The sequence below is a fragment of the Crocuta crocuta genome, unplaced genomic scaffold (assembly GCF_008692635.1).
Source record: "Crocuta crocuta isolate KB4526 unplaced genomic scaffold, BGI_CrCroc_1.0 scaffold330, whole genome shotgun sequence".
NCBI lineage: Eukaryota > Metazoa > Chordata > Mammalia > Carnivora > Hyaenidae > Crocuta > Crocuta crocuta.
The window spans coordinates 3047035-3066007 of NW_027530521.1; the positions used below are offsets into that span (position 1 = coordinate 3047035).

Below are 18973 nucleotides of genomic sequence, written 5' to 3' on the forward strand. Positions count from 1 at the left end.
CCGGTTCTTTAATTTTCTAAAACGAAGACACTGAACCTCCCAAGCAGGCCCTGGCTTTCCCGCGGTGGCTGACTCTCCGGTGACCTCAGCTGTCCTGTCTCCCCGCAGTGACTCAGGGCTTGGCTGCCAGCTCCCACGTTCCTGGAGGTTCCTGGAAACGGGACGTGGAATCCCTTTCTTGACTCAGGAGCTGGGCTGTCGCCCCGGCGGGATGCGCATCGCGCTCCGTCCCCTCCTCTGCTAGTTCTACCTGTCACCCTGCCCCTTGCATTGGCGCTGAGCCCGGAGGTGACGCGGGACTCTCGAAGAGATGATACAGCCCTGCGCCTGGCTGGCTCCCCATCCACTCACCAGTGTGGCCGACTCGGGAGGGCTGGGGCCTTAGAATAACTACACTCTAGAGGGGTGGGCCACACCGGGGCCCGCAGGACCGCACCTGCCCCTTGGGAGCCCCGGGGGTGACATCAGTGAGTAGCTGCATCAGTCCAGCCCCCTTGGTGTCCCGTGATTGCTTCGCTTTGCTGTAGCTTTGCTGACAACCTAGTGCATCGGGCTTTATGACCCCCACTCACCGTGCAGGATGGTTAATCCGCTCCAAGGCCTGGGGCTGGCAATGAACATGGGTTGTCCTTCGTCCACAGTCCTCTCCCCAACAGTCCTGAAGATGTGAGATTCACTCTGCCTGCGGGCCCAGGCTGGGGGGGTCTGGGATCTTTAGACCCCATCTTGGCCGAGGGGCGATGGGCTGCCCCAGGACGGGGCGATGGGGTGAATAATGGAGGGCCTAGCCTCCGTGGCCTCCTTGCTTGGGCTCTGCCTTCACCTCCACTTCTCTCTGAGCAGGACCTGGAGGCTCTGTGCCTCACTGTGCCCTCCCCTGGCACTGCCCTGTCCCAGACCCTGTCCCCAGCTATTTTCCACCAGTGTGGTAACAGAACACTGGGCCTCCCCGCCACCCTTTCCCGGTCCCGTGGAACCACAGGGCCTTCGCCTGAGGGAGGCTGGACCCCAGGAAGGAAAGATTAGTTCTTCGTAGAGGTCAGGTTCACCAGACATCACCACTACCCCTGCGCCCACTCCCCCCCCACCCCCACCTCCTCTCAGGATGTCTATCTGAAGAGCCATACCTTGGTTCACACTTCAGCCCTGCCACGTACCCTGAGAAGCTTGAATAAGTCACGTGGGCCTTAGTTTCCTCATCTGTAGAATGGGTGTGACCATACAGCCCTTCTCCTAAGGCTGTCATGGGGGCTGCAGACAATTCCCGGTCTGGAAGTACTCCCCCGTCCCTGCCCCCACCCCTGGGGCGGATGCACTTGGGGGCATTTCCTACCAGATGGGGAGGGACAGGTGTACCGTCCCTCCAGCAGAGGATCTTGTTCGAAAAGGGAGTAGTTCTTGGCTCTGACGCTCAGCCACAGGGACTCCCCGCCGGATCCCTGGGGGGCTCAGCAGCTGGTGGGTGTTCTGGGCCCCAGGCCCCCTTCCTCTCCTCTCCCGTCCCTCTGCTGGTCAGGCTTCTAACCCAGCCCTCATGGGTGCAGTCTCTGTGCCAGAGACAGCTCTGCAGCCTGGCCGTTTCTATGGAAACCAGGCAGCCATAGCGGGGTGGGGAGAGGTCCTTTAGGACCAGCAGGGGAGTGAGGCCCCGGCCCCACCTGACCTGCCGCCCCGTGGGCAGTGTCATTAACTGCTGTCCTGTACAGAGCACACAGCCCGTGCCCAGCCCCCACCGCCTCCCTCAGTGTCTCATCGCGCCCTGGGAGCTAAAAAGTGGTTGCCTGTTTTCACCAGGGACGAGATGGAAGCTCAGAGCGGTCAGGGAACTTTCCTGAGGTCACAGACGAGTTAGAGAAAGAGTGGAGGCTTTAGCCCAAGTTTGCCTGATCATTAAGTGTATACCCGCTCCCCCACCCCCTTCTCCCCTGACAAGCCTGTCCCTTCCTGGCCTCTGTGTCATCATGACTCTCTTACTGCCACCGGGAGCTGTCAGGGGCGCTCCTCTGGCCCCAAGGCGTCTCTGCACTGGATGGGGGGGGCGGGTGGCAGGAAGTCAACCTCGGCCAGCAGTGGGGGCTCTCAACCCTTCCCCACGTGGTCACAAGTACTCGCTGAGCACTGCACATGCTGGAAGGGCCCCAGTCTCAGCCAGGAAGACCTACAGAACCCCTGCCGTGCGCCAGCCTTCCAGTGATGGCTGCTTCCCCCCTGTCCTGGCCCTCGCCGTTTCCTGCCCCCCCCCCTCCGTGCCAGGCCCTTCGCCAAGACATTTGTACCCACTCTCCTGTGTCCTCAGCACCCTGGACCCGCTTGTCCGAGGCCACCAGCCAGTCAGATGCGAACCCAGGCCTGCCTGACGGCGGAGCCCCTTTCCTGTGGTCTGCGAGCAGCTCCTGTGTGGCCCGAGGCAGACCCTGCCCTCTCTGGACCTCAGCTTTCTGACCTGTCCGCTGTGTGTTGGGAACACAGCCTCCCTCGGGCCCTGCCACATCTAACTGAGTGTGATCTTGGGTGCTCTGGGCGGTTCGAGAGGCCTGCCTGCCCTGTCCCCACTGTCACTCGCCCGTGCTGGCCCAGTGCCTACCTCGGGCCGAGGCCCAGTGGGGAGATTCTTGAACCACATAACAGCCCTGCCTTCGGAGCCCTGGGTCTCCGGGACCCCAAGTGCCCACCATGTGACTAGGCGTCTGGGCTAGAAGTGGCCAGTGGCCGCCCACACTGGGACCCATGGGAGTCCGGGGGAAGGAGGGAGGGGCTGTGTCCTGGGAAGGCTGCCTGGAGGAGGGGCCATGCGGCTCAAAAGAACCAGGAGTGTCGAGGGGCCAGATCGGAGGGCAGGGAGGACCCTCCTGGGGGCCGTCGTTCTGGCTTTATTGGGAACTGAGGCCAGAGAGGCCAGCCAGGGGTGGGGTCCAGAGGGTGCTGGCCTGTTCCTTGCTTGGCTGGTCCTCCTCCATGCGCCCCTTCCCTCGGCCTCCCCCGCAGCCTGGCCTCACCTGGGGGAAGCCCTGGGGCCTTTCCGAAGGCAGCTGCTCTAGAAAGGAAGCTCCCGCCCTATGGGCAGGCTTTTTCCATTGTGCACGGCTGAATGGCCAAGGAAGAAAGGGAAGTGGGAGCGTGGGCGGCAGGGCACTTTGCCCCAGGCCCCGCCCGTGCTGCTCCCTTACCCTCCAGCACTGCACAGTGAGAATGTTCTCATTACCCCCATTTCCTGGGGGCGGAAACTGAGGCCAGCGAGCTGCCCGAAGCCCTACAGCAGGTAAGGGGGCAGAATCCGGATTCGAACGCACATCTGGGTCAGCCGTGGTGCAGGGAGTGGAGCAAAGGAAGGTGCCCTCTGTCCTCACTTAGGTTGAAATGAGACCAGGCTGGGGCTGCCTGGGGGGCTCGGTCGGTTAAGCCTCTGACTGTTGATTGTGGCCCAGGTCATGATCTCCTGGTTTGTGGGATCGATCCCTGTGTCGGGCACCGTGCTGATAGCACGGAGCCTGCTTGGGATTTTTCTCTCTCTCCCTCTCACCCTGCCTCTCTCTCAAAAGAAATAAAATAAACATTAAAAAAAAAAAAAATGAGGCCAGGCTGAAAACACCTGGAGTGGGAAGGGAGGCAAGTTCAAGGGCAGATCTGAGGGGGGGTGGCATACGAAGGAGCGGTTTGCCTTGGCCGCAGGGCATATGGAGGGGCGGTGGGTCTATGGGAGTGAGGCAGCTGTCCCCCAGCCCTCCCCGGGCAGGGCCCTGGGCTGTGGGTGAAGAAGGGACAGAACTCAGCGCTCAGAGGGGTTAGCTGTGCAGAGGCGGGTGCAAGGGATCCCCCTCTCTGGAGATTTCCCTCTCCCGGGAGGCCCTTGGGCCTGTTGCTGGTGGTGAGCTCCTTGCTGGGGGGCTGGGCTCCTGGGGAGGCCACAGCGGGGCCCACCAGCCCAGGTACCCGATGACGGTGCCTGTGGATAAAGCCTGTCCCACCCAAGAGCGGTGCTGATGTCCAACGGAGCTCAGGACCCCGGAGTCCCCTTTCTGTACCCAGTCCCTGTGGGCTGGCATGGCCACACCCCACAGCCTCTGCTCCGCGGGTTCAGGCCTGGAGCGCAGAGGGAAGTGCCGTGTACGTGTTGGTGGCAAGGGATTCACCGGGCGGAGGAGGGCAGCTGATGGCCTGAGCTGGGGTCGCTGATGCAGCCCCGGCCTGGTGGGCTTGGTCTGAGTGCCGGCCTTATGCCAGGGGCTGAGATCTGTTGGTAACCGTCAGACTCTGCAAACGGCCCCGCGGTCCTCCAGCGAGTGACTGGCTCGATGCACCGTCCGTCTGTCCCGTGGAGTGTTACTGGGCCACAGAGAGGGACAGGCAGCTGAAGGGCCAGCAGCCCGATGACTCTGAGAGGCAGGCCGTTCAAGGCACTGAGTGAAGCAGCCGGTCTCTCATGGTTCTCGTCCATATGATTCTATTTACGTAGCATTGTGGGAAAAAGACAGACAAAGCCAGGGTGCTGGCCAACAGATGGGTGGTGGCCTGGGGCTAGGGGTGAGGGGACGCTGTGCCCGGAGCAGGTGTCCTGATTTGCAAGTGGTAGTTACACAAATCTACAGTGTCCCGAAATGTGTGGGACTGCAAACAAACAAAAAAGTGTCAGTTCTGCAGTATGTAAATTAAAGAAAGAAAGGCTAGAGGGGAGGCCGGAAGAGGAAGGAGGGGTGAGGGCCGGGCCACCCGGTGCTTCCTTTGCTGAGGACCGGTGAGGGGGGGGGCGAGCCCCAGCTGCCACCAGCAGTGGCTGGCTGCCTCTTGCAGGCTCTCTCGAGTGGGTCCACCTGGGAGCGGGGGGGACACCCACTGACTGTGGTCTCTGGAGTCATGAGGAGTGGTGGCCGGTGCTGAGGTGTGGGGACAGCACCGCGCCCTGAGGAATAGTGTGCTTGAACCCTGCCTTCTCCGTGGGGCTGGCCACCTCCCCCCAAGGTGGCCTTCCTGGCCACCTCCGCACACCTCCCCTACGTCAGGGTGAGTGTGTGGGGAGGTGAGTGTGTGGGGAGGGGACGGTGCAGCTACAAAGGCTGGGGGGTTGGGCGGGCCCTTGGCCTTGAACATCACTCACTGGAGACCATCCATACCAACTGGCATGGTTAATTCCAAACTTGAGGCTGCTTAGCTACTTCCCTGCTGTACCCCAGTCTAAAGCCGCACCACCTACACGCCCACAGTTGCATTCTCTGTTCTGATGTCGATTTGTCAGGGTGCTTTATTTTCTTGTAAGATGCTGGGAGGCTGGAAAACCAGAGGTGACCCGAGGGCATCTCTGCCTCTGGCTGCCCTGACCGGGGCTTGGAGGGCGAGACTTGGCAGGCGTCACACCCCCAAGCTGGCAGCTGGGCTGGGACCCAGGTCTGAGGCCCCGTCGGCGAGGTCCAGCAAGCCCAGCAGGGGGGATAGGCAATGTCTGTGAATGAAGGTAGTTCTCTGGCCTTGCCAGAGGGTAGTGGGGCTGGACTGAGATGCTGGAACACGCCACGCAGCGGGGTGGGGGCTAATGGAGTGACTCAACTCTGTTGGACTTGATTTCCTCATCTGTAGAATGGGTGTAAGTAGTTGCCGTGACACGCTGGCTGTTCCCAGCCCAGTGCCAGCCTTTGGAAGCCTTTGCCTCACCGGTGTCTACACTTTTATCTCCTTTGCATAGGTGTTGTGCTGATTGAAGGGGAGGACAAGCAGTCAGCTCATCTCTGTGTCTCCCAGACCCGTGCCAGGCACACAGTAGGTGCTCAGGACCTGGGCCTGGGTGGGGGTGGGGCCTGTGGAGGATCATGAGCAGACCCGGGGAGGGGACGAGGCTGGCAGGGGGTGCCCCCAGCAGGGAGGGGCACCGGCCTTCTGCCAGATGTCCTGGCCATCCCTCCCCTGGCTCCGATGGGTCCTGGGGTCACCCTGCTCCCCTCTTCCAACCCAGTTTGAGGGAGGTTGTCCCAGAGACAGGAAGGGAATCTTGCTGGGCAGAGGGATGGTCAGGGCAAAAGTTCGGTGGGGGACCTGGACCCCAGCTCTCAGCCAGATCATCCCTCTTTTGGCAAGACTGACCCAGACTCCTAATTGTTACCCCTTCCCCCCCCACCGCCACCAGCTTCCCAGGAACCTTTGGACGTTGGTCTCCATCCGGGCCCGAACGCCCTTCCTCCAGGGCTGACTGAAAGGCATCTGGCCTGGTTCCCTGAGGTGTATCATGTCCCTGGAGGCCCTATAGGCTCACAGAGCTGGAAGGGCTTTAGGAACATGCTCCCGCACCCATTTTATAGACGAGGAAGCTGAGGCTGGAAGGGGGAGAGACCCCTCACACAGCCAGGTGCTAAGCCGGGGCCCTCAGATTTCTTGTGGGTGTTCCACCTGCCCCCACGCCGACAGGGTGACCTCTCCGGGCCCTCAGGTCCCGTGTGGTTGCCCCTGACGTCTGGAAGCTGGGCAGGGCCTGTGGCTGAGGCTGGGGTCTCCCCTTGGCTCCAGGACAGGATGGCGGCCAAACAGCCCCCACCTCTCATGAAGAAGCACAGCCAGACGGACCTCGTGAGCCGCCTGAAGACCCGCAAGATCCTTGGCGTGGGCGGGGAGGATGACGACGGGGAGGTGCATCGCTCCAAGGTGGGCCCGGGGCCTTCCACTGGCCGCGCCCAGGGGTCCACCTCGACCCCCAGCTGGGAGGCAGGTTCTGCCTGCCTGGCATCTGGGAGAAGAGCAGCTTGGCCTGTGTCGCTGCAGGAGCCCCAGGACTCGGCTCATTTTTTTTTTCTAGGAACTTAATGGAGATGTCAGGGGAATAATAACAAAAACGAAGACAGATCGTTAGAATGAATTTCGTGCTTATTATGTGCCCGTTACCACAACAGTTGCTTTACAAGTATTGTTTAAGCCCGTTAAGTCCTGGGAGATACTTACTGATACATTTTATAGATAAGGACACTGAGGCTCAGAGTGGTCCAGGACTTGCCCAAGGCCGTGCCCATAAGCGGCAGAGCCAGGCTTCGAGCCCATGTCTAGCAGACCCCTGAGCTTTTATTCTTACCCAGTGTATTTTCAACTCCCTGTAAACTCTGGTGTCAAGAAGAGGCAGGGGCTGGGGGTATGGTCTTAGTGTGACCTTCCAAGCCTGGGTGACCTTTTGGCTAAGCAGAAGTGCCCAGGTGGGTCCCCCGGATGCCAGGGGGCTCCGGGAGGGGAGCGGGTGGGCCGGGCGTGCCCCCTGACCCCCATCTGTCCACAGATCAGCCAGGTCCTGGGCAATGAAATCAAGTTTGCCGTTCGGGAGCCTCTGGGGCTGAGGTGAGCACTTGCGTGTGAGTTCTGGCGCTGGCGGGCTTGTGGGGTAGGGCTGCTTGAGCCTCTCTGTCCACGTGCCTGAGGTGGCGTCCCGTCCCCCCGACTCCAGCCATCCCTGGACACCTTGGCTGGAGAGGGGAGGGTCCCCTGGGGCCTGGACATGGCAGCGAGGGGCCTGCCTGTGACCGGTCTCTCCATTTGTCCCCAGGGTCTGGCAGTTTGCTTCTGCTGTGCTCTTCTCCGGCATTGCCATCATGGTGAGCCCCCACCCCCGGCCCTGGCTCTGGCTGCCTGTGTCCTGCTCCCTCCACAGCCCCAGCTCCGGACACTCATCCAGCCTGTACCCAGCCTGCTCTGGAGCGCACTAGGTCCTTCCTTGTCCCCCGGGAATCCAGAGCCTTCTGTCCTGGCACGGAAGGCTGGGGGACTGTCAAGGTTCTGGCAATGGACTGCCCCAGGAAGCTCAGCCCTGCTTCTGGGGGGAAGGAAGGACATGTCCGGGGGATGTTTCAACAGTGACCCCCACCAGCTTCACCCTGAACTTCCCACCCGTGTCCACAGGCCCTCGCCTTCCCTGACCAGCTCTATGATGCGGTCTTTGATGGGGCCCAGGTGACCAGCAAGACCCCCATCCGCCTCTATGGAGGGGCCCTCCTCAGTGAGTACTGCTAGGGCAGATGCTGGAGACCACCAGGGACCAAGAAGGGCACAGGGGAGCCTTTGTGCAGGGGTTCACCTTCTCGGCAACCCCCCTCCCTCCCCTTCCACTGAGGCGTCTGTGTCTGCTGGGTGTGTGCTGCCATCTAGTGGCCACTTCTGGAATGGACCCAGAGGACCAAGGCAAACACTGGGTGCTTACTGTGTGTAGCCCACACCTGGTCATCCCGGTACAGAGATGAATGAGGCTTGGGCTCTGCCCTCCAGGACCTCACAGCCTAGAGGAGGAGACAGGAGCAACATGGTGTCTGCAAAACCCCTCCCACCCCTGGGCCTCTTATCGGAACCATTCTGTTTCCTGTCCAATCTGTCACACCCAGTGCCTAGTGGGAAGCTGAATCACAGCTTTTCGCCTAGCACGGTAGTGTCCCTCCTCTTCTCTAAAACATTCGATGGCTCCCTTTGCCTTCAGAATAAGGGTCCAGCCCCTCCACCTGGCATTTGAGGTGGTCTGCGGGGTGGACCCAGCCTGCCTTCCCAGACCCGCCTCCCCCACGCCCCACCGTGGGCCCTGGACTCCAGCCACAACTCACGATGCCCAGTCCCCCGTTTCAGAAAGCCTCTGTGCCTTCGCACATGCAGTTTCCCCAACCTTATGCTCATTGCACTTTTACTCATCCTTCAAGGGTCTGCACCAGTACCGGGGTGGGGATGGGGGGGGCTGGTGGAGATTGGGGTGGCTTCAAACACATCACCTATGCGGTGGGAGAGCTAGGGTGATGGGTTAGGTGGGGGGGCTTTTAATTTGAGGAGTGGGGGTGGGGCATGTGGAAGTCCGGGATCCTGGCAACTCTGCCAAACGGAGGAGGAGGAACGCGCCCCTGCCCCAAGGGGGTGGGTGGCTCAAGACGCCATCCCCGGTCAGCTCTTTGTCCCCCCCTCCCAGGCATCTCCCTGATCATGTGGAATGCTCTCTACACGGCTGAGAAAGTTATCATCCGATGGACCCTGCTCACCGAAGCCTGTTACTTTGGGGTCCAGTTCTTGGGTGAGTCCTGAGGTGGCCCGGGGACAGGTGGGCTAGGGGTGGGGACAGGGCCGCTTGGACCCTGGCTTTCCAGCTCTTGCTGCCTGGTCTCCAGGAAGTGGTGAAAATCCGTCCGAGGGGGAGGCCCTCACGTGGCCCTGTCTACCTGTACGTCTGCGCACCTGTGCTCATCACACCCCCACACACCTGTCTCCTCTTGAATACGGTGCACGCAGACCCACACGTACGTGTGCACCTGCAGCCTCCTGTACCCATCGTTCACGTGTGCCCCCAGCGCGGGGGTGACAGCACACAGGCTCGCCCTTGTCCCCGGTACCTGCCATGTGGGGGGACGTCACCACAAACATGTCCATGATCTCCCAGCTCAGCACGTCATCCCCTTTTTTTTTTTAAATTTATGTATGTATTTTGAGAGAGAAAGAGAGAGAGAGTGCGGGAGGGGCGGAGAGAGAGGGAGAGATGGAGAATCCCAAGGAGGCTCCGCACTGTCAGTGCAGAGCCCGATGCGGGGCTCGAACTCACGAACAGTGAGTCACGACCTGACCAAGAGTCAGACGCTTAACTGGCTGAGCCGCCCCGGGCACCCGTCCGTGTGTCGGCCTGTGTGGAGAGTGAGGCACAACCCTCCTCTGACGCCTGTCCCTTCCCGGTCTTTGTCCCGCAGTCATCACGGCCACACTCGCCGAGACGGGCCTCGTGTCCCTGGGGATTCTGCTGCTCTTGGCCAGCCGCCTCCTTTTCGTCGTCATCAGCGTTTACTACTATTACCAAGTCGGCCGAAAACCCAAGAAGGTCTAGCCACTCGCTGGGCCGGGGAGGCCCCGGGGCCTTGGTTTCCCTCTGGCTCCTGGAAGACAGGAAGGACCGGGCCCTGTGCCAGGCCTGCCGCAGGCAGGCGGGGCTGATGGCCTTCCTTTCCTCCTGGGCACCCCCGAATGCTGTGACCCCCCCGGGCTTTCAGGTCTGGGGAGGGACAGGCCTCTCGCACCCGTGTCCTTCGCCCCACGCAGTGACGCCTCCTTTTCTTGGGTCTCTTGGTCTCCGGATTCCCTGGACAGATACTGACTGAAGAGCTTGACTCAGGGGGGATTGGGCTAAGGTGAGGTTCCTGCCCCTTCTGCCAGGGGGCCCTCTTTGGTTTGAGAGGGGCTGAGCACTGTCTCCCCGCCCTCCCCACACCCCCAGCCAATCTGGTGCCCACGCAGTTGAAGGTGGCCTCCCCTTAGGCCTGGAAAAATCGAGAATCTGACCCTGTGCCCCAATCCTCCCCACCTGCGGGGCTGCCCTCTGCCCCTAACACACATGCCTGCCCCCCCGCACCCCCCGCAGCCCAGGTGCCGCTGACAGGCAGGGCTGGCCGTCTTTGAGCTGGCACCTCCCTTTCAGCCTCTCTGGGAAGCGGGCCGCCTGGAGCCAGAGCCCGGTCCCCGGCCCCAAGCCCCCATTCCCCCACTGGCCGGGGTCCCGAGGCTGCCAGCAGCCCTGCCCCCAGGCCGGCCCGGACAGCGGACTCAGAGAGGAGTGGAGCCCCTGGGATGGGGTTTGGAGGTGAGGAAGAACGAAGTGGTGGCATTTCCTTGTCCCTTGGATTGTCCCTCGGGGTCTGCCCGGCTCAGTCCCCTCACACACCTCCCCCTCCCCCCAGGGTGCTGCCTGCAGGGTAGGGCTGGGTGCCCTTCAGACTCAGCATCGGAAATAAATATTTCAGCAGGCCACTCCTCTAACATTGTCCCCTCCCCCCCGCCAAAGTGCCCCGGAGGAGGCTAACAAGCGGTTCCCTCGGAGCTGAAGACCCCCCGCCCCTTCCTGTGCGCCCCCCTTCAGCCCTCATCCTCGAGGCCCTCCTCCCCTCTAGGCCACAGTGTGCACAGGAGCGGTGGCCCTCGCGGCCTGGGGACAGGTGTAGGGAAAGGCCGCCTGGGCCCCAGACGTGCGTCTCATCTTGGGGTGTCAGGTGCAGCCCCGCTCCGGCCGCTGCCAGGTGGCCCTCTGCCTGGGAGCCCTGCCCCACCCCACATCCCCAGGCCCACCTGTCCCCGCAGACCCGCTGTCCCCGCTCCTGTCCCACGGCAGCGGCAGACAGGGGCCCGGTCGCTAAGGAGAGGCTGCTCTTTCCAGACCTGCACCCCTTGCCCCTGCTGCTTGTGCGTCTCCCCAGAGCCAGCTGCTCGCTGACAAGCCCTGGCCACACAGGGCGCCTGCCACCGCCTCGGAGAGTCAGGTCCGTGGGCAGTGCCCGCAGGCCCCGGTCACGGCCTCCATCAGACCCAGGGCCTCGCTGATCCTCTGGCGGGTGACAGGTGGATTGTCCTAGTCACCATGGGGATGCTGGACCAATGGTGGATCAATACCCCCCCCCATCCTCGGGGGTGGGGGGCACAGTCAGGGGAGTAGAAAGTTCAGGNGGGGAGGGGGTCCACACATCTACTGAAGGAGGCCCAGCGTGGGCCCAGCTCTCCATCCTGAAGGTTTGGGAAGACCACCCCCTCCGCCCACCACCCTTTACCTGTGCCCCTAGAGCCCCACGCCCTCCGTGCCTCAGCCCCCCTCTGCCCCTCTCCCACCCAAGTAAGACCACCTTCTTCACAACCACTATTTATTCTTCGTTCCTTTTTCTTTTTGTAAGAAACAGTCACAAAACCCAGTGCAAAACCATCAGTGTGGGCGTCCTGTTTTATATTACAAAAACTCCTCTGGATATAGAATATAAAAGGGGGGGGTCACGGGAAATAAACATGATAAATTAGCTCTGCTATCTACCGCAAGGAACGTTTACAGGTTTCAAAATAGACTTTCGACACAGGACCCACGAGGGAACGGAAGGGAAGGGAAGAGGTGGCTTGGGAGACGGGGTGGGGGGGGTGCCGGGGCCTCGGCTGGTTTGGGGCACCCTGGCCGGGCCCCTTAGGTGTGGAAAGGAGGGACAGGCGCACCTCCTGACCCCTCAGGTGGGTTCCCTTTTCTAAGAGGCAGCGGCTTCGGAGCAGGAAGGTGGCTTTCAGTCCTGGGTGTGTGTGACCAACAGCGTAGGGTTGTCCTGTGGAAGCAGAGGTGTTCCTATGCCCCTGCCCCGGCCAGCTCCAAACGACTGTCCCCAGCACCTGTTCTGGGCCACGTGTGGACCGGCCCTGTTAGACTCAGTGCCTGGGAAAGGCCCCACGGACTCTCCTTTCCGCGCCTCAGAATGGCTGCAGGCAGCCTTGCAGATCGCTGCGAGCCTGGGTCAGCGCTGCAGACGGCCTGCTTCCTCTCTCCAGCCCATGTGGGCAGTGGCCAGGTTCAGGGCTCCTTGGCATCTCTCCGGAAAGCCCGTGGGGAGGAGTCTCACATCCACCCTTGAACCTGTCTCAGCTGGATGCTCCTCCAGGACCTGCCCTTCCTCCCACTGACTTATGGGGCTCAGCAAGGGGTGGGAATGGACTGGACGGGAGGAGGGGGGTGGGGGCCAGATGCCAGGCCCTCCTTGCCTTGAAGGCCCCTGATTCTCCTGGGTGGTGGGGGACCAGAAGTCTGGGCCGGCTCTGGACTAGGGCCACACAGCTGCCCAGTCAGACCCTGAGTCCCGCCAAGCCAGCTGTTTTTATTTTTACCAACCACGGACTGGCTGTTTGCCTCTGCCAGGAAGCTGGAGCTAAGCATGTGGGTGGGCCGGTCTAGAGGGGGCCATGCCCGGGGCCCTTGGCAGGCGGGGCTGGGGGACCAGCTGCAGGGGCACTGCGTCCGGAGTTCCCAGGAGGGGCTGTTATGGGGGCTGTAGGGAAGGCCCCGGCCTGGGGACCAGGAGGGGGACCTGGGACTGGTGAGGACAGCAGGAAGAGACAGGAGAAGGTCAAAGCCAATCTCTACAGCAGGCACAGAGCTGGGGCTGCACCTCGGAAGGGCACAGGCGGCAAGGCAGAGAAGCACGGGGCTCCGGGCCACAGCTCCGTCTCTCCCAGTGGCTGGCAGGCTGGGAAGGGAGGCTGGAAGCGGACGCAGGGCCTGGGAGTCACACCGGGCCCTTCCCAGACCCTGAAGAGGGACAGTGGAGAGGAGGTCAGGCACCATGCTGCCCCTCCCATTGCCGTGACCATGGCAGACATCACTAATCGAGCGTAAGTTGTCGGGCAGACACCAAGTGGAACTATGCTGTCCTCTCCCCTGGACCCCAGGCCAAGCCTCGGAGCCTGTGAACAGCCCCGGGCAGTCACTGCTGACTCCCTGGGGTCGAGGTATCCTGTATACAGTCGCCAACACTGGTCTAGAATGTAGGGCTTGTACAGGAGGGGCTGATTTGTGGGTGCTGTGTGGGTGTGAGCGAGTCTGGGGAAAACCTCTCCCTGCCCAAGCCTGGGAGAAACACTCAGAAATGTGCTGCAGGCTGTGAAGGGACAGGTAACCAGGTCACAGCTGCAAGAAGACATCTTGGAGCTCCGTAGCCTGCAGAAAACGCATCTTGGGGGGAGGCAACCTATGGCCTGAATACTTTGGGAAGGAGAGAGAGCAAGTGGGATGCCATGGGTGCAGCCAGAGAAAGCCAGAGAACTCTGATGTGCATGGAGCTGATGCTAAAAAGAGCCGTCAAAGGCAGAAGGCTGTCTTGGGAGGTAGTGGGCTCCCCGTCCTTGGGGGTGTGCAAGAAGGAGGTGGTGAAGTCTCGGGAGAGATCTCGTGGAAGACATCTGAGCCTCAGTTCTGGGTGGGGAGAGGAGAACCAGATGATCCTAGGGGTTCCTTCCAGCCTGGGAGCCACAGAGTTGGTGGAGAAGAGGGAAGGGGTGGGGCTTGTGGGGAGAGGTGGGCAGTGTGGAAAAGGGACCGTAGTGTGTGTGTGTGTGTGTGTGTGTGTGTGTGTGTTCCTGCAGGCTTAGAAAGAAGTATGAGGGAGTGGGGAAGAGCAGGGGGTCACGGTCGGCAATTTTCTCAGCCGTGGACCTGGAAAGTTCCTGACCAGCCTGCTCCATCTCTCAAGGGGAAACCTGGATGCTGAGACTGACAGAGCCCTGGAATCAGTGAGAGGCGGCCTAGGGATGACTGGGTTCTTATTCAGAATTGTCACGCAGGTGCTGTGTGACTGTGAATGCGAAACCGCCCCTCTCTGGGCTTTCCAGATTATCTGATCCAACAGGTGGGAGAAGCGAGGACCCGGCCAGCTGGGACGTTCTTGGGGCCAGTGTCTGCAGCCCGCTCTGGGCCTGGCCTGAGACAGGGGTGAGTCCGTCCTCTGAAGACCAGGGTTACAGTGGAGGTCCCAAGTCCTCGAGGACATGGTGCCTCAGTCTCCTTGGGGCCCCGGGCGTTGGCGACCTCTCTGAGGGTAGCTTCTGCCTGCTTGTTGGCGAGATCCTCCCCTTCTTGACTGCTGGGGCTGAGGACAAGGCCCAGGCCCGGGGCTGCCAGATGCTGGCGGGGCTGAGGCAGGGAACTGGGCCCGGGGCTCCTTTGGTCTCTAGTGCAGACAGCTCCCTGGGTTCGAGCCCCGGGGCCCTTGCAGAGAGCCCGCAGGCCAGGCAGGGTGCGTCAATCCATAGTCTTGTCTTCATTCTGCTTTGTTAAAAAAATAGCTATTTTCCTCTGCCCTTTCCTGTGGCCACTCATGATGGCTTCGCCTCCCTGTCCCCGGGGGGCAAGAGGGCAAGGGCACCGGGGAGGGGAGGGCGTTGGGTGCTGGGCAGCGGTGGTGGGCGGGGCTTCAGGCTCCAGGTCACGCCCTCTACTGGATGCCCCGGAAGAGACACATGGCAAAGATCATGGCGAAAAGCTGCAGAGAAAGTAGAATGGCTCGTCAGGCTGACCTCCCAGCCCTGCACTGGGCTCTCCCGCCCCAACGGGAAGGGGCCATCGGCCACGGGACAGGAAGGGGGCCCACCCACCACTCAGCACACTCCCTCAGTAGGGGCTCCTGGCACTCCTTGGGGGCAGCCAAGCCCCCCTGCATGGTCCCCTGCAAGCAGAGTAGTCCTGGAAAGAAGGGAGCTTTGGACGTGGGTTCAAATCCAACTCCCCTATCTGCCAGCAGCAACCTTGGGCCACACCCATCCCTTCTCTGGGCCTGAGCATGTGCCGAGAGCTACCACGTGCTGGGCATATTTCCAAGTGCTTTCTCAGAAACCTTCTACGGAGCAGGAGGCAAGGCACAGAGAGGTTATGCAACTCACCTAAGGTCACACAGTTGCAAGTGGGGGAGCTGGAGTTTGAGTCTAGCCGTTCTGAGCCCACAGCCTATGCTCACAAGTCTACACTCCCCCTTCTAGCTCACAGGAGGGCAGAAAGACTGAAGCAGAAGATGACTGATGGCGCAATGACGCCTGTTCTCTAGTAGGTGATTAGTAGAAAGTTACCTGGATCATTCTTAGCAGGCAAGGGAGACGTAGCCCTTCCCAGAGTTGAGAGCAGTCACGAACACCTCCCTAAGGGCCCTGGGGTGGTGGGGCAGGCAGAGACCCCGATTCAGGGATGCCCCTCTGACCAGAACGCCCGTGCCCCCACGGTCAGGGCTCTAGAGCACAGGCTGGTGGCCGGATCTCCTGGAGGGGAATGGAGGCTCGGACAGGGATACAGCTCGGGTCCCCCTCTCGGAGCAGGGTTCTGCCTCCCATGGGGCCACAGCCGGGCTTGTGGGCTGGGGCTGAGGACGGCAGATGAAGAATACAGACCATCTAAGGAGCCCCTGGCACCCTCCGCCAGGCAGGTAGTCCCCCACCCTCGGGGGATCCCCACATCGCCAGGGGCGAGGACAGCCCGGGGCCACCGTTAGCAGCGTCATTTTGCAGAGAAGTCATCTGTGGCTCAGACGCCCTGTCTGGGGAGAGGCAGAGCCAGGAGTCCAAAAGCTCAGCTCTTCCATGGGGCACACCCCTGCCATTGCCGCGGTCCCCGCGCAGATTTATCTGCTGCTGGCTCATTGTGTCCCCCACCCCCACCCCAGAGATGTCTTCACCTGCAACGCCGCTGGCAAACAGCAGGGGCTCAATCTAGGCTTACCGCATGAATGACATGAATGACTAAAGGACCCCTCCCTCTTCCCCTCCCCCATCCCCCCGAACTGCTCCCTGGCGACAGAGCACCGTGAGAAGCAGAGCAAAGCTCAGGCTTGGAGCCGCGCATTCGGGATGTCGCCGAAAGGAAGGACGGGAAGGCTGAGGCTCGGGCCGCCTGACTTCGTTGACCCCGCCGGCCGGGTCAAGCGTGGGCTCTACACACTCCAGGAGGAGTCCACACTCCAGGAGGAGCGCGGGGTTGAGATCCGGGAGGGGGCGGGAGAAGGGAGGGGCGGCTCCGTTCCGCGGCTGAAGCGCCCCCTGGTGGCGGCGGCCAGAGTCTGCAGCTGCCTGCCTCTTGAGGGGCCTCTGGGACTGGGGGGTGAAGGGGTTAGTTAAGACTGTCCTTGAGTCCTGAACCCCACACAGTGAAAAGGCCTGATCTAGAAGCACAAGCCACAGCAATTTCCTCAAGGCAGTGGTGTGGATTCTCAGTTAAACAGTTCCCTCTGGACCTTGGGGGAGGATTAGGCAGAGAGGAAGAGTGAGTGATGAGGGCAGTGGGAGGAGGATGGGGGTGACTCTCAGGGCCCCGCCACCCCCTGCTGGAGACTTACTCAGACTTGCTCAGATAAGGCTCAGATGAGACCAGATGGGTCCTAGATTTAGGATGTGGAGACAGAGGTAGGCTGGGGGGCTCCAGGGCATGGGAAGGTCTCCCCCAGACCCCGAGTGTGCCTTGCTTCCGGGAAGCCGCAGAAGTGGGGGCTTTTGCCTACCTCGATGGCCAGCACCCCTATGGCGAGCGCCCCAGCAAGGTAGACGTAGGCTTCGAAGGTGTTGAGGATCACTGTGTAACAGCCCTGGAGGGAAGGACCAGAGGTGAAGTCACAGCTGAGAGACCAGGGTCAGGACTGAGGTACGCAGTCTGGGACCTGGCATGTGGCCCCAAAGCTCAGGCAGCAGCAGGCTTACCCTGTCAAACCCCTGTTGGGACCGTTTGGTAGGGAGGGGGTGGGAGGCAGCAACACACCAAAGGCCCTCCTAACCCACAAGGTCCCCTCTAAATGGATGAAGGCTTTCTCAAGCAGTCCTGGGGAGATGTGAACTGGGATAGAGATGGATACAGACACACAGAGAAAGTGGGTGTGGTCCCATAGATGCCCTGACCTTGAGCCCTCACTATGCTCCAGCCCTGGCTTTCCTTTGGTTTCTGGAGCATACCATGCCCCCTCCCACCCCAGGGCCTTTGCATGTGTTGCTCTCACTCTCTGGCTGGAATGCTTTCTCATGCCAGGAGAATAGGGTGTCAAGGGTCACAGCAGCACCTGCCAGGAAGTAGGTAGAGAGCACTGGGGATAAAGCAGAGAGACAGCGACGCTGTCAGGACAGAAGACTTAACATCACCCGACAGCCGGGGGATATGGACGATTTCCTATCGGTGGTCAGCACTCTGGCCTGGAGTCAAGTTCTAGCAAGGTGAGCATCTGCTGGGAAGCCTCTGGATTTGTTTCCAGCAGGAGAACACATTCTGACTTGCTTGGGGGGCTGTCTGGACCCGGGGGAGGCTGAGGAATGAGCTGGAGGAGCCGCCTGGGAAGGTCTGACTCCTGCCGACGGGGGAGTCTGAGTATGTGTCACCGGTCACCTTCTTTCTGGATTTCTTCATTTCTTTTCACTGGAGTTCAGTGGCAGTTGGTGATGGGCTAATTCCACATCCAGACAGGTGCCTTCTGCCGTGGGCCCCTGGTGGCCATGTAACTGAGTCCTGGCCATCGAGATCTATGCAGCCGTCTACTGGGGCCTTCTGGGAAAGATGGTGGTGCCACACCTCCCCTTCCTCTGCGTCTGAAACATGGGTGGGGTGCCTGGAGCCATGCAGCCATTTTGCCACCGTGGACTGATATGTATAAAGAAAGGCCACAAAGATCCCAGGGACCAGGCTTTGACCGACGGGACACAAGCTACTGATGTCACCGCGGAAGCCACCACCTTCCAGAATTCCTGCTGTGTGTGCAGCACAAAGGGGAATCTGCATAAGCCTCTTCCGCTGGGGTCTCAGGTCCATGCCATCTGATGATGTTTTGCTCACTGACTCAAGGCCGTGGTGGGGTGCAAGGCGAGGTCAGAAGTGCACACTGGGCTCTAGGAAGTGGGCTTTGGAGAAGAAATGAATTGCAGCGGACATTCCACAGAGGCCTTTATAAGGAGGAATGCCCGGGAAGGGTATGAGGGTCTCAGAAAAGGATCCCAGAAGCCAGTCTTGGGGGACCCTCACAGAGCTCTGAGGGAGAGTCACCATGAAGGACTAATGTCGCCATGCAGGGACCTCCCTGATGAGCTGATTCCAAAGCCATGCCCAGGAGATGGAAGCAGGTATCATAATCAGGGGTGAGTGCGGAAACGGGGAGCCTCTGCGGGCGAAGCCTGGAGGAAACAGGGCCCTTGAGAAGCCTCCCTGAATAACTCACAGGTGGCCTGAGGACACAGGCCTGTGTGTGTCCCTAACACAGCCACCCTCAACAAGCTAGAAGTTCATTTGTCCTTCCTAGTAAAGCCCATGGTGGCCTGGCTGTTCCATGGGCTTGCCAGTGGCCCAGTCACCTCTCGTGATGTTGTGACATCCTAGGGGCCACTGTAGGTCCCAGCTGGCTGTCACCAGACGTTCATTCCAGCCAGGGGGGGAAGGAGGAGGCGTGGCCGCGTGCTTTCTCTTAAGGACTGAACGCGAAGTTGTACACACCACTTCTGCTCGCCTGTCCTTGGCTGCTGCGTGGTGGCTTGGCCCAGTGGGGGGTCGGGTGGGGGAGGGGTGTAGGAAGGGTGGCCTTTCCTTGGTGCTTATGGAGTCGCATAGCCCCATCTCTCCAGGGAGAAAGGCCAGCGGTGGCTGTCGCAGCAGGAACCTGAGATCCAGAGAGGCTGTCCCCGCAGGGAGCAATCCTGGCCGCCCTGAACACCTCCCCCAACCCCCTGCCCTGTCCTGCAGACTTCTCTGGAGGCTGAGACC

The 18973-nt window shown here is 61.1% G+C and overlaps 2 protein-coding genes across 8 annotated transcripts in view; one reads left to right on the plus strand and one right to left on the minus strand.

The window, feature by feature from the left end:
• The window catches only part of TP53I11 (tumor protein p53 inducible protein 11), a 14713-nt gene extending 3994 nt beyond the window's left edge, over window positions 1-10719 (plus strand). The window contains exons 1-8 of one of the 3 annotated variants that reach the window (XM_077767455.1): window positions 3206-3259; window positions 5675-5748; window positions 6490-6624; window positions 7244-7302; window positions 7508-7556; window positions 7861-7957; window positions 8903-9004; window positions 9669-10719. In XM_077767455.1, coding sequence (XP_077623581.1) covers window positions 6496-6624; window positions 7244-7302; window positions 7508-7556; window positions 7861-7957; window positions 8903-9004; window positions 9669-9802 — 570 coding nt within the window. In that variant the 5' untranslated portion in view covers window positions 3206-3259; window positions 5675-5748; window positions 6490-6495 and the 3' untranslated portion in view covers window positions 9803-10719. Of the gene's footprint in view, window positions 1-3205; window positions 3260-5674; window positions 5749-6489; window positions 6625-7243; window positions 7303-7507; window positions 7557-7860; window positions 7958-8902; window positions 9005-9668 lie in introns of those variants that run through there. The other 2 variants (XM_077767454.1, XM_077767456.1) reach the window with 2 other exon arrangements.
• A 1035-nt stretch (window positions 10720-11754) lies between these two features.
• TSPAN18 (tetraspanin 18) overlaps window positions 11755-18973 on the minus strand; it is a 172487-nt gene continuing 165268 nt past the window's right edge. For all 5 annotated transcript variants that reach the window (XM_077767448.1, XM_077767453.1, XM_077767450.1 and 2 more), the window contains 2 exons: window positions 16743-16826; window positions 11755-14744 (listed from right to left, as the gene is read on the minus strand). In XM_077767448.1, the coding sequence (XP_077623574.1) occupies window positions 14697-14744; window positions 16743-16826 (132 nt within the window). In that variant the 3' untranslated portion in view covers window positions 11755-14696. The remainder of the gene's footprint in view (window positions 14745-16742; window positions 16827-18973) is intronic.